General features: G+C 35.1%; 2 protein-coding genes across 5 annotated transcripts in view; one reads left to right on the top strand and one right to left on the bottom strand.

The window, feature by feature from the left end:
* Window positions 1-14,414, top strand: part of LOC149547525 (alcohol dehydrogenase-like 6) — a 155,255-nt gene that overhangs the window by 25,825 nt on the left and 115,016 nt on the right. The window lies entirely within an intron of this gene.
* The window catches only part of LOC149547526 (uncharacterized), a 28,751-nt gene continuing 22,227 nt past the window's right edge, over window positions 7,891-14,414 (bottom strand). Inside the window, exon 4 of the mRNA XM_089793644.1 lies at window positions 7,891-8,032. Coding sequence (XP_089649770.1) covers window positions 7,891-8,032 — 142 coding nt within the window. The remainder of the gene's footprint in view (window positions 8,033-14,414) is intronic.

Genomic DNA, 14,414 nt, shown 5'->3' with positions numbered 1-14,414 from the left:
CAATTTATGGGTATACTAGATGCCGAGGATGATATGGTATCCAAAAGTTCATATCAGCAACAAGGAAGGAAAGAAGAATCAAATGATAGAAAAGGAAGTATTGGGAGAGAAGATAAGTCAAAAAGGGAAACAAGGACGAGCAATAACCAACAAGAGGAATTACCAGATGAAGATCTTGAGGGGGTATCAAAAGAGGATATTGAAGAGAGCCTTTCTCTTCAATGGCAGTTCACATCCCTTGCTTATGGATTTACACGTCCATAAGCTTGTTTTGGAGAGCTAACTGAAGGTTGGTGAAGAAAAGGTCATTGCAGCCTTGTCATATTTTGATAGTTCCCACAAGTTAGTAGAGAGCTACATTTGGAACATCCAACTTGAGGGAAGACATAAATGTAAAGGAGAGGCTTCATTAATCTTTGATTTGCATGTGCTTAAGACTACCATGGAGGCAATGAAGAATAATTACTTAAACCTCATTTTAGACAGAGATCATCTTTTTGATCTTGGTGTTATTTACTCTATTGCTTTGAGGGGGAACGAAGAGGAAATTGATCAGCTTATTTCAAAACTTTTAAAGGTCAGAGAAACTTTGAGAAATTCTCAAGTAGCTCTCCTCATGGCAGAAAATCAGATTGAAGAATTGAGTAGGGAGTTGAGTTTAATACATGCTTTACCTACAAAATCAGAAAATCAGTGGGAGGAACATTGTGTGGAGCTGAGTCTACTGCATTCTACTTCAGCTCAACCAAAGAACTGCCTCTTGCAACAACCCGTTCAGATAGACAACATATTCATAAGGTGAATGAGGAAGAGGAACCACTTGATGGTACATTATCCAGTGATGCTAGTAGTTCCATTAATACTGAGGATACACAAGATGATTTCAAAGAAGTTATAGAGGAGGATTCCAAAATTTTGAGTTTGGATAGCAACAATTTTACTTCCCATTCTCATGAGTTTGCTACCTATGGTCTTGAAGAAGTTGATGACATACATTCAGTCATTGCTGATAACCCCTTTTCCAAGATGAGTGCTGATTTGATTTTAGATGACCTACTCTTTGAATTGGATGATGAGGAGGCTCTTGATCTTGATGACACAAATGATATGAGGAGCTCAAATGATATGAGGAGCTCAATTGCGGAGTATGATTGTGAAGTTGAGCATACACTTGGTGGGCCGAGCGCTCAAGAGTTGTCTCTTATGGGCATGGATGACACATATACTTCTGTTAAGAGGTGGCCTCATGGTTTCCTTGACGAGGCAAAAATAACCTTGTTGATTGGTGACTTTATACTCTTCAATCCATTGAGGATTAGTGACTATCCTAATGGGGATCTTATGACTCATTTGAGCTTTTCACTGTCTACATTAGATTTTCGATAGTATGGGAGTGTTGGGAGGTGCTTCTATAGGTTAGTGATGGAGTGGGGAGTGTGTTGTTGATTGGAATTGGTTTGATAGCATGTTTGATATCACTCGTGTTTCTGATCATATAGTTATGATAGTGAGATAGGGTGGCCATTGTTGATAGTTTTTGAGCATGCAAGTTATTACTCACCCATAGTTATGGTGTCCTGCATACACAAAGGGTTACTTGATAGTGATGGTGATAATATGAAGTTCTTCTACATCACACACAGTACGACATATGTTTTGTTATGGGACCCAGGTATTAATTCGCGATATATGTCACTTTATATAGACTTCCATATATTGCTTCATGGTTTGGAGTGTTTGGGCATTTTTGTCAGAATGGAACAATTGGTTGTATGTTTGAGAGATATGGAGGGTTGCATGTTGTGGTTGAGCATGTTATTTTGTCAGTTTCCCTAGATAGCATCAGGTTCAAGGATTGTTAGTAGGGACCTCACCAAGAGGCATTGGCAATATGGGTTTGCACATCTATTCAAATTTCAAACAGGTGCTCTATTAATATTTTAATTTTTTTTTTTTGAAATTGGGTTAGAATCCAGGAATTGACATGTATAATACATTCCTCTAGTGGATTCATGGTGAGATGCTACACTTTGAAGATCTTGATGTTTATATCAGAGTAGCGCAGTGGAGGACATGGGTGCATTGGTTGCACTTGGGCGAGTATTATTATAATACTACATATTATATGTCTATTGCTATGACTCCTTTTATAGCCCTCTATGGTTATGTTGCTCTATCTTTTGTTGATTCGGCGATTAGTGACAATAGGGTTCCATTGGCACAGGATTGGGTACAGGAGAACCAAGACATCATGAGATTTCTCAGATTGAATCTTTAGCAGGCACAAAATCAACGAAGGTCTACGCTGATTGACACAAGGTTGAGAGGATATTTGAGGTGGGGGATATGGTGTACCTACAACTGTAGCCTTACCAACAGAGCACCCTTAAAAGGGGTGAAGTTGAGAAGCTCAAACCTCGTTTATATGGACCATACAGGATTTTCAGACATGTTGGAGAGGTTGCGTATGAGATTGAGTTACCATTTAGCAATAGAATTCATAATGTGTTCCACATATCATGTTTGAAAAAGGCACTGGGACAACATTTTATACCATCTCTAGATCTACCTCCCTTGGATGAGGAAGGTAAGCTGACATTGGTTCCTGAGGAGATCTTAAAAGAGAAGGAGCGACAGCTAAGAAGTAAGGTGATTCAAGAGTATCTGATTTGCTGGAGAGGTCTCCCTATAGAGGACATCACTTGGGAGGGCGAGACTATTTTACAACATCTAGCTTTGCAGTTGCTTGCGGACAAGCATCTCCGAAAGGGGAGAATTGTTATGTCCTCTTTTTAGCTCTGTCTAGCAGTGACATGAGAGTTAGCCTATTATGGAGTCGTAGGCTGGCAATGGTGATCAGGGACTTAGTCAGGGTTTTCAACATCTAGATTTGGTATTACAGGCAGTAGTTGATAAGTTGAGAGCAATTCGTTGATTTTAGGAGGTAGTTCCTTGATTGTAGGAGGAGATTCCTACCTTTTAGGAGGTGATGACATTTTCCAGAGTTGAGGTTCTATGAGATCACCCCATGGTCTCAATTTCAGGAGATTTGGGTGTGTTCCCTATTTTTTAGGAGTATCCCTAGATTTGAGGATGAGACTGCTAGTTGGCCCAAGTTGGCTGGCATCAGTCACAGGCAAGTGACAAACTCAGTTTCATGTTTTAGAGGTGTTTGGGTTGTTCTTTGGCTACTTGGGAAATATTTTAATATATTTAAATATTCTCCTAAGTTAACATTTTAATAATTTAAATAAGGCCAAGTGTTTAGCCATTTTGGAGTAATAAAGAGTTTTCTGGTTCCATCTGGATCAATTTTCCTATGTGTGATAACTCGTTGGAAAGAGCTCAATTTCTACTATTTGATTATCACTTACCGGGGCCTATTTGATGCTTTGAGCTATTTGTCATTACTAAAGTAATGATTTCTTTCTATTTGGATGCCTTTATTGGGGAAAATAATGTTATATCATAAAGTTCAAATGAATTCCACTTTAGGGTTCATTTAGGGTTCGAATTGCCTTGGAGAGGGGATATAAGGAGAAGGCAACCCAAAGGTGAGTATCTTTATCATTTTGTCAATCTATTTTGGATGCCATTGCTCTGGAAGAGCATTCCTCACCTAGGATGCAAACCCTAGTGTTGAGAGCAGATTTGTTGGGACGTAGTCCTCAACAAGATTAGATTTGAAGCTTCTTATGCATAGAATTTGATCAAGGTAGATGATCGATTTTTAGTATTGCAGTCACACTTTGCAGGCAGTGGATTTTTAGGGAAGATAGCCACTTTGGTTTAGCTTGGCGTTTCTTTGCAGCAACTCATGCGAGGAATTCTGGGGTGTTTTTTTGTAGCAGACCTGAGTTGTTTTATTGTAGCAGCCTGGGCTTTGTCATTTAAACTTGTTTGGCTGTAGTTGGTTCCCATCTTCAGCTGGTGTCAACCTTGTTTGAAGTACATTTGTATTGGGACTATTTTGAAATAAATCAAACTCTACTGGTATAGTTTAGAATCATTTCCAGATTTGTGTGTATTACTGCATATGATTTTTATCACTTCTATTTTATCAGTTATTGTTATTTATTCATTGTAATACCTATATTTTGAAAAATACAATAAGAAACAACATTCTTTTGCAACTTCTGTGTAGTTTTATAAGATCAAAAAATCTACAGGAAAATATAATTTATATAATTAAAAATTATAGCAGCAGCAGAGCAAATATCCATTTGGGATATTTCATTTTATTATTATTCCATTATTTTATTTTAATAATAAAATAAAAGGTCCTATGCTTATTTTAAAAGGCACGGAGATTTAAATTGCAGATGAATTGTCCTTTATAATTATTTTTAAAAATTTTGTAGGCAATTTTAATGTCGGATAAGTGGACATTGTCATTTAGCATTTTCAATTTGATCATCAAAGATATTGTGAAATATATAATTGTTTCCGTATCTATGTCCAGTTTGTCTCCCTACTAGAGGAGTTCAAATTCAATCTGGACTAATTTAAGATTGCATAATATTTGGTTTGTCGCATCTTGATTATTAAATTGTTGACAGTTCAAGTGTATAAGAACTTTATAAAGTTGTACCTGAAAATTTACTGAAGTTGACTTTATTGCCTGGATGAGCAGAGGCACTGGTCTTTTTATTATTGAAGTCAAAAAATCTATAACTTCCTTCCTACAAGCATCAAATCCATTATTTACAAATATTTTACAATTCATTCAATTCAAACACTTAGCATTCAGTTTCATTATACTCGAGTTTAAGGACCTTGCCAGCTGGAGAACTCCAAAACTTAAATTCGCTATTAAAAAAACCTTAAACCAGACAGTTAGTGTTTGAGGTGAAGGTGTACCCCCTTGGGTGTAGTGGAGCTTGAAGTGCAGGAGAATCAAGACGATTCTTGTTCGTTGGTCAAAACTGATTGCAGAATCCTATTGGAGAAGTGGCAGGCTCTTGGATTTCCAATCTGCGGTTTTGGGAACCAAGAGGTACTAGGTTCGACAAGGAACGACGCCAAATGTTTATTGTATAGGGTAAATTGATTGTTATTGCATTAAGAGACTAGAATATGACATAGAATAAGATAGTACTTTATTCATATAACCAGAGTATGCAATCACGAGTATATTGATGATCCATAGTTCAATTTGGACGATGTACATATATCTCCCAAAGGGGTGACTCAACTGTTACGAAACCTTTCGGACACTAATTGATCTTGTCGGCTGTAGTATACTTTTTACTGACAGCACAGACAACTATGGCAACTCCTACACATGGCTTCACATAGCCTTACACCACAATTCAATTGGACCCAAAATCACCATATAAACTCAAATATTTTTCAAATGTATCATGCCATGACTTTTACCTCTTGTATCCCCTGGTATGCTTTTGTGCTTAGGTGCTTCTGCACTCGTTTTTCAAGCTTGATTTGACTCAACCAAATGTGTGGCTTAATGAATCCACAGATCTATTTGTATGTGAACTCTACAATCTCTATCTGTACTTCTGTGCGGTGAGAATCCTCCTCTTGGATAAGCCTCCTACATGAATTAGCAATTTCTTTAACAGGAAAGTATTTTAATCTATCCACTGGGGCTTGTGAAGTTAGGAGTATCATATTTTATTGCATATCAAGAGTTGTGGTTTCCATATAAGCAATCTTACAGACATCTATAAAACAGAGACATTACTTACTGAATCGCATGAATTGCTCTTTACAGATAAGTGTTATAGTTAGTTGTGGATATATGTAAGGAAATAATGTTTACACTTAATAAACTAAGTTAGGCTACTTTGTTGGGAAGTACATTCCTGTAAGTTATTTTAATACAGGAAAAATAAGGCTTATAAAGTCATTTTAAAAAGAAATGTATACATGAAATGAACAATAAAAAATAAATTACTTCATAGTTTATTTACAATGTAAATCTTTATATTGATATTTTGCTTTGCTGTTCTACATTGGTATCAGAGCATTCATTTGATCCCGTGCCATGAAAATACAAGTGAAGTTTACTGCAAGATCATCTATTGTGAAAAATAGAGATTGAATGGACATTTTTAAAATGTTGAATTGACAAAATAAATTTGCACAGCATTAGAGCGAATAAAAGCATAAGAGGTGTGACTTCAGGGCATGTGTGAGTTTGACTGCAACAGTATTCACGACAAAGGAGATTTGATTCAACCAATACATGAAATAGGCTTTATAAATTAGAATAAAAATGAAAAGCCAATATAGAGGTATCAACAACCTGTTGCAGAAAGTCATAGAAGTGTTTTGTGGGTTCAAGTTTTTGAATCATTTTTCTGGGCAGGATTTTGGTGACCACCATTTGAACCAACATTGTTATGTTGTTTGGAGATCGCCACAAATGTTTTTACAGATTTGAAGGTTGCAACTTATACATGGAGATTATAGGATCTACATAAAATCCACATGAATTATAGTTTTATAGAGAGACTGCTGTGCAAGCGGAGAAGAAGCCACATAACTGAAATTTGGAGAAAGCTATTCACTTTGGTACATCAGTTGTTTTTTCTTAAAAGTGAATTACAACAGTTAGATTAGGTAAAACCCAAAAATAAGTGATTTCTTATCACTCAAATAAGCTAAAAACCAAAAATAATTCATTTCTTATCTCTCTATTTTGAAAAGGGTCTCAGGTTCCAAGTCTTTTTGGAGATTGAAATTTATTTTCTATGGAATTTTACTATTCAATATTTTGGAGCGGAGACGGGAAATAAAGTTCATGTTATTTATTTTTGGATTTACAAAGGTTTATTTTGAATCTTGATTTTATTAAATCATTGTCCTTTTTGTGCCGTTCATGTTGCATTTGATAAAAAGTTTGATGGTTTGGGTGCTACTTGTGGTGGATAAGATCTAAGCACAAACTTGTTGGAGGATGGAGGAAAAGGAGGCAGGAGGATATCTCTCATCCCGAGCTAGCTTCTTGCTCAAGGGTGATTTGTTGCATGAGAAACACTTTTTATTTGTCTCTAAAGAAAGAAGGGGCTTGGCATACATCGAAATCCCTCTTCATGAAGAAAAGGGGGAATTTCGCATATAATTGGGCTTGTCCCAATCTGCATAATAGTTGTTTTAGTCTGCAGATAGTTGAATATGTCTTGATCTGCCGACATGTGAGTGCTATCTATGGATCATTGAGTTTGTCTTGGTTCATAATTTTGCAGTTTTAGTGCTTTGGATGGTAGAGTTTGTCTCAATTCACAGGAGTGGTATGCTTGTGGGTAATGGGGTATGTCTTGATTCACAGGTATTGCTCGAAAGTTTGCCCAAACAAGAGGATTTTGGATTAATGCCATCAGAGTTGGATAACCAGCCATTTGCCTTGACCAAGACGTCTATCAAGAAGTTTAGGTAGATGAAGAAGAGTTGGAGATTCCAAACACTTGACTAGACGAGGAGGATTGGGTCAGTGCTGATATAATTTTGTTCTTGTTTTTATTCTAATGTAAACCTTAAGGGGGGGTTGCTTTGAAATAAGACTTACATTTAATGAATCAAGCTAGGTTAGTTGGATGGGAAGTTCATTCCCGTAATTAGTTTTATGTGGGAAAGATAAGGCTTATAAAGCCATTTAAAAAAGTAATGTTTATATGAACCGAACCATGACAAAAAAATTACTTTCTAGTTTATTTACAATGTAAATCTTTATATTGCTATTTTGCTTCATTGAAATCAAATCATTTCATCTCCAAATCAAACTGAAAGTCAGTCATTTCAACTCCAAATCAAAGGGAAAGTCAGTCATTCCAACTCCAAGTCAAACTGAAATCACCCTTTACTCTATAGCAGCGAATTCTGTTCTATAACAGCAAATTGTGCACTAAATAGAAATGATTTTGTCCATTAAAGGCAGTGAATAAGGATCCTAATCAGAGAAGCGAATTTAACCTCAGCTGCAGTGATTTTAGCACCTATTGAAATTCGAGCAGTAGCAATGTCAGCAGCAAAATTCGTCTCTAGGAGATAGTGGTTTTTATCAAGAGCACTGTTACATTCCAAATTTTGACCGAATTTTAAATTTATTCATAACCGTTAGATTGAAAGGATTTTTATTTCATAATCATGTGAAGTAGGTAGTTATTTATATCCGTTGTATTCATTATATTAATTGTTTAATGAATATGGTTGTTATCCATTATTCGTCATGTGATGTTTAGCAGATACTTGATTTTGGAATTATGGTTAATGATTAAATTCTTTATCTATATTAAATGTTATTATGAAAATTATTATGGAACTTGTTATTATCGTGGAAATCTTGCATAGGTGATTGCAGGAGAAGATGAAGGGGGGAAGCATTGCTAAACGGGATCAATGGATTGGGATACTAGCCTAGTCCAGTCATCAGGTTGACAGGTATGACCTTAAATTGCCTTGGTAAGGACTTAGCAACTTGAACTTTAGGATACAATGGAAAGACCCGCATGAGCTATTAATTAAACAATTTTAAACATAAATTAATTTAATTGAAAATAATACATACTTCAAAGGGTTTTGATTGATCTTTTCTCCACATCATTATAATATATACCTATGTACGTACACATAGATATAAGAACAAAGTGGCACCATAGTATTATTTTTTTTTTAATAAAACGATGCCACCTCATAAGTATATTTACGTGTATATAGATAGATATAAATCATAATTATTTTCGATTCATAACTTTCAAATCTTTTTCCATCTTTTTATTCATTTCTTTTCTTGCTAGAAATCGATTGAATTCTTGGCATATTTATTTGGCGTCCAAGAGCCAAGACACTTCTTTTTATGTTACGGCTTCATGGAAGCCAAAGAGACATATAATCCCTTTATAATATGAAGTTGAGAAAGGCGGAATACATGCATCTTTCTAGCACTTGACTACCTTGTTTATCACTCGACTTCTTCATATTACCCAACCACGTTTATCATAGCACTTGATATCTCTACAGATTATCTTTTAACAACCATTGCATTGTTTTCCTTCTATGATTCCTGGTTATACTGATGCCTTGCTGAAATCATGAGCAATAGTCATTCTGGATTTTAGCATTCAAGATCTTTTCTGAGGCAGGTTGTTGAGCATCCAACAAGACTCCATTCATTCTTTTAGTTTATACCAGGTTATGCAGTTAACCAAAAATCCAAAACATTGCAATATGATTTCTTTACCAGTTGTTACAGCATTCCAATTTATACATCAGTAAGCTATAGTTTATATCATGATGCAAAATAACTTTGTTAATATCATAGGTTAGACTTTCTCTGAGTTAGAGTGTTTATGGAAAATAAAAGCCAAGTAACCATGTTATAAAATCATGATTAATATATGCCACCGGAAAACGAAATCCAATGATATTTTTTTTCTGCAAGTCTTAAAGAACACATTCTTCAAATCACGGTGATAAGCTGGAAACATATAGTATTCATAAATCAATTGAGAATCAACGGACAGAGCAGATTGCTCTGAGATCCGAGCACTTAGGACTGACCAGCTGTATAGCCATGGAAAGGGTGAAGAGGTGAGATAGAACCTACAATGACATAGAAATTAAAGTCAGATATGATACAATAAATCTTAATTAATTTCATTTAATAGCTCATGCTCGTCCATATTATTGTTCCCCTGTTGTCAAGTCAAGCAGTGGTGATTAGGTCATTGAACCCATCATAAAACCTTGGCCAAGGTCGTTTAAAGACATGTTTGCCATCTATGATCACTTGATGTCAGTGGAGCCAGTTATTCAGACATGTTCGTCCATAATTGTGCAAACATTCTAAACACTGGAATGCTCAGGTGGTTGGACTAAAAGTATCCCAACCCTGATTCCGGGGTAGGGAGGGCCTTTCTATTCAATAGATTGTGTGGGGATAAATATGGTCCGAGGTTGGGAGGTTAAGCCTAAGTCAATACTTCTCCTCTTACTGAAAGCCAAGGCTTGCACAAGTAAAGTCTCACTGGATATTTCTTTTATGTTCTTTTTCTTTTTTAGGTTAAGCATTTACTCTACTTATATGTATGGAAAAATAGTAAATCACTATTTCAGTTATTACATTTGATCATTGTTATAGTTATTTCAGTTAATTGTTATTATAGTTATTATAGTTGATCATTGATATAGTTATTTCAGTTGAGCTTGTTATTTTAGTTTACCATTGGTAGTTAAAAGTAGTTAATGTCCCATGAAAAGGAATTCAGTGTATTTGTTGAGAAAAACTCTTTCTAGAATGCCTTTATTTTGTTATGAAAATCCGTTTGTTACAAGAACGGGCTGCAGATTATGTGTGGGATGCAAGATACCAACTTGTTTCAGTCTCTCAACAGTCAACTGTAGGAAATTTCCATCGAGATGACTCCATTTTAAGGCTCCAGACTCTGATTTTGATTTCTGAGAGGCGTCAAACATTGAACTTGGTTTTGCTGCAGTCTGAAAACTATTATAATTTCACATAGTGGCAATCTAGTTCAAGCCTATAGGCTGATATCAGACCATTCCAATCATGTTAGGGGTTTCAAATATTAAGAGAAAAGGGTGATTCTGCTTCTTATGATAAATTTTATCATTCTTTGCGGGAGGCGATAAGCCTCAATTAATTCATTTTTCAATTCTAATATGAATAACAGAGATTCTGGTCTCCAATGATTTGACTTATACTAAACCTCTGATTTTTATATCATATTTACTAGAGATTGGAATACACTAATGGTTATATCGTTTGTTGCAGGGCTAAGCGCAGTAGGAGCTGAGGGCATTCAAATGATACAACTTCAAGCTGAGACACGAGGTGGCTAGGAGTCTGATGAACCAGATACAAAGATCATATTCCCATGATGAGTTCGAGAAGCATACCAAGAATGAGACTTGATTTGTAATCAAAGATGGATAAGAAGTCCAAGGTGATCGAGACATGAAAAAGGAGATCAAAACTTCCAAAGAGGGCAATTTAGAAAATCAGGACAGTGGTGGTTTATGAACCTGCCATCTACGCCAACACAGATTTTGCATTGAAGGAATGCTGGACTACAACTCATTCCTTGGAAGAACTTAAGAGACTAGGACAAGAAGAGGTTCCAAGGCAAAAGGAACTAAGAAATGTCAAGAAGATGAAGTGATTGAGAGGGGGAGCCATCACAAATAGAGGAGTAACAAATGATCTGTCCTCAGCAAGCAAGGGTATATATCATGTTCAAAAGGATAAGTTAGCTGAAGTGGGGGGCCTATCCTCAATCAAAAAAAACATGCCAAGTGTCATATGGAGAGGATTTGCTGAGATGGTGTCTAGGTTCATTGAATGTGAAGGAGGATGCGGATAAGGAACACATTTCCCAAGGTGATAAGGTGACATTGTCTACAATGGACTCTCTTCTCATTAGTCCATGTGTCATTCATCCTAATCAAGTTATTACGGATTTGAATTTTTTCATTGGTCTAAGGAGACAAACTTTTTCATTGGCCCACATGACGGTGCTTAATTGTAATTGGGTGAGCATTTAATGCTTGTACCAGGAGGTTATTAAACCCTAATTATGGCTTATGTGGCTTAATCTAGGCCCTTGATTTCAAATCAATCTTGGACATCAGTTGTATTTGAGCTCCCTATATAAGGAGTGCTCCCCTTATTTGTAAAGAGATGTTGGAGAATAATTGTAAAAATCATGCCAAAGTTGCTCTACTTGTCATTGTTGTGTTTTGCATGGTGATAGTTGTGATCAAGTTGGTGTTATTGCATGGTTATCTTCATCCTCACTTAGAGTAGATTTTTTCTTTTCAAGGTTGTTTTATCCATTCCAAATTGTTGAGACAAAGTAGAGTAGAATTTACTTCAAGTAATTTAGTTTAAGTGAATGAAGGCAGTTGTGGATGTTTACTTGCATGACTTGAACGAATCCTTGCCACTAGCTTCTTATGGACTGTAAGAGTGCCTTGCGTGGTTAGCTGATGAATATTGGTACTTAACTTCAATTGGTATTGAGTCTTGGATTTGCTTAAGTTTAAATGGATTGAAGAGGGGATGTCCATATGAAAAAAATTTGAGTATACCTTAGAAGCTTGCACTAGGTGAATCAAGTCGCTGATCAAGCTCCATCTAGTAGAGTCCAATTCTTCCACAAGGCCTTGCATTCGATACTAGCAATAGAGGTAGTAGTTAGGAACTTAGGAGTAAGCAAGTTAAGAAGGCGAGCGTAAAAAACGAAAAAACCACATTTTCATTACACATTGTGAAGCCTAATCGTTTTAGTCAAGCTGATAAATCTTGAGTGAACTAGTGTAAGTCCCCTTGATGATCAAGTAAATCACATCATCTCCACCAAGTGAGCATCCATGGTAAAAGAACCTTGAACTCCCCTCGTGGTCTTAATTTGCAGGATTAGCATATGAAGTGACTTCATATTAAGAGAGAGGATTGGATGTTTGGAGTTTCACCTGAAACTTTTAAGTATTTGATTCTGCATGTTGAAGTCTAAAAAAACTCACATCAACAGGATCCAGGTGGAGATGGGATTTACACTGTAGATTGGGTGAGTCATCATTGTTGGGTTGGTGACATTATGTTCAAGATAGTTTTGTGGATCGTATTACCATCACAATGTTAGAGAATTGGATCAATGATAGAGAAAAATTGCAATCTTTTAATTCAATTTCTGATCAGAATATATATATATATATATATATTCTTGAAGAATAACATATATATATATATATATATATATATATATATTAATAACCTTATTTTAGTCTCCATTGTGAATACAATAATATACTAACTGAATATATATTTAAACTATATAATGAATCAGAGTTTATATGCTGCTGAAAATAACACAGTCCTTATATATGCCGATGATGAACTTGATAATATGCCGCTTTGGATGATACTAAGTAAATGGTTGTATCGAATGCTTTGCTGAAGGAAATGTAATGCCATGGTTATTGATTCATTCCCAGAAAGCATCGATTGTATGCTTTGTTATATTGTGGAGGAGTTATGTCTACGTAGGGACAGGACTCCTGCGTGACTTATGTTGCGGGGAGTCATGGCCCTACGTGGCCATAGCTAATCCCTTAACAAGACATCAATTCATTCGGTCTTAAACATTGTTTAATATCGTACAAAGAATGAGGAACGATATTCATCATAGACTTACTTATGAAACCCGATAATGGGTATTCTCTTGGAGCATTTGAATATATATTATGTTATTAATTTTTCATTCAACATAGATGTATATATATATATATATATATATATATATATATATATATATATATATATATATATATATATATATATATATATATATATATATAGATATTTGACATATATGTGATAATTTAATAATATATTACATGTTTCAATCTGAATGAAGCTGCATTCTCAACACTCCCTTGTAGCAAAATAGGATTGAATGGTCATTGTTGATGTTTTAGTGTCAGTAGAAGTAAAACATGGATTATCTGATATACTAATCTGAGCTTATAAATGAATTAAATTGCTGCTGATTATCATAACTACATTTATATATGTAAGTATATATATATATATATATATATATATATGTAATAGTGTATGTATTGAATATGATTAACAACAGCCATTTAATATATTGTTATCAGGCTCCATATTGTTATCGACATATATATTCATCGTGCCTCATTATATGTTATCGGGCCTTATGATTATCGGGCTTGTGTTAAGCACATAATATTGTTTTTGTTAATGGACTACCATGCCTCCAAAGAGGCATTGCCCCTTGCACAAATATAAATATGCCATTCTGATCGCAGTTGAAGGACATCAATCCACAACATTTCCTATACCTGCGATCAGAATATATACATTGTTTATAACAGTTTACTTTGCAGAGCAATTCACATTAAATATATTACTTCCATTCATTCCAATCTAAAGTCGAAGGAAGGCAGATCGTAATCAACTGGCAAAGCAATAAAGGAGAACATACATTCAGCACTGTAACTATTCAAGTAAGGACATTCTCTACCGTTATCATTATTGTAATTGTTTTGTCTATGAGAGATCCACAAATTTAACATGGTATCAGAGCTATACTGATAAGAAAAACTATTACAAATTAAAGTTTGAAACTTCAAAAGCTAAAAAGGAGGAGGTTAAATACATATTATTAAAATGGTCAATCATGTGAGAATAGAAGATATGATTGAGGGGGCATCAAATTTCTCCTCCTGGAAAATCAGATTATTAATAGTATTAAGTGAAATGGAATTAGAGAAATATATTGAATCAAATTTACCCATGCTATTAAATGAATCAGAAAAAGTAACAAGGAAAAGGCATAATAATAAAGCAATGAAGATCATTATAGATTCAGTAAAAGATCATATTCTTCTATCAATAGCTAATC

This window comes from Cupressus sempervirens, chromosome 7 (genome assembly GCF_028749045.1).
Source record: "Cupressus sempervirens isolate cs-2001-9-10 chromosome 7, ASM2874904v1, whole genome shotgun sequence".
In the NCBI taxonomy this organism is placed as follows: domain Eukaryota; kingdom Viridiplantae; phylum Streptophyta; class Pinopsida; order Cupressales; family Cupressaceae; genus Cupressus; species Cupressus sempervirens.
The sequence above is the reverse complement of the archived record's forward strand: the minus strand, read 5'-3'. Positions and strand labels throughout refer to the sequence as shown.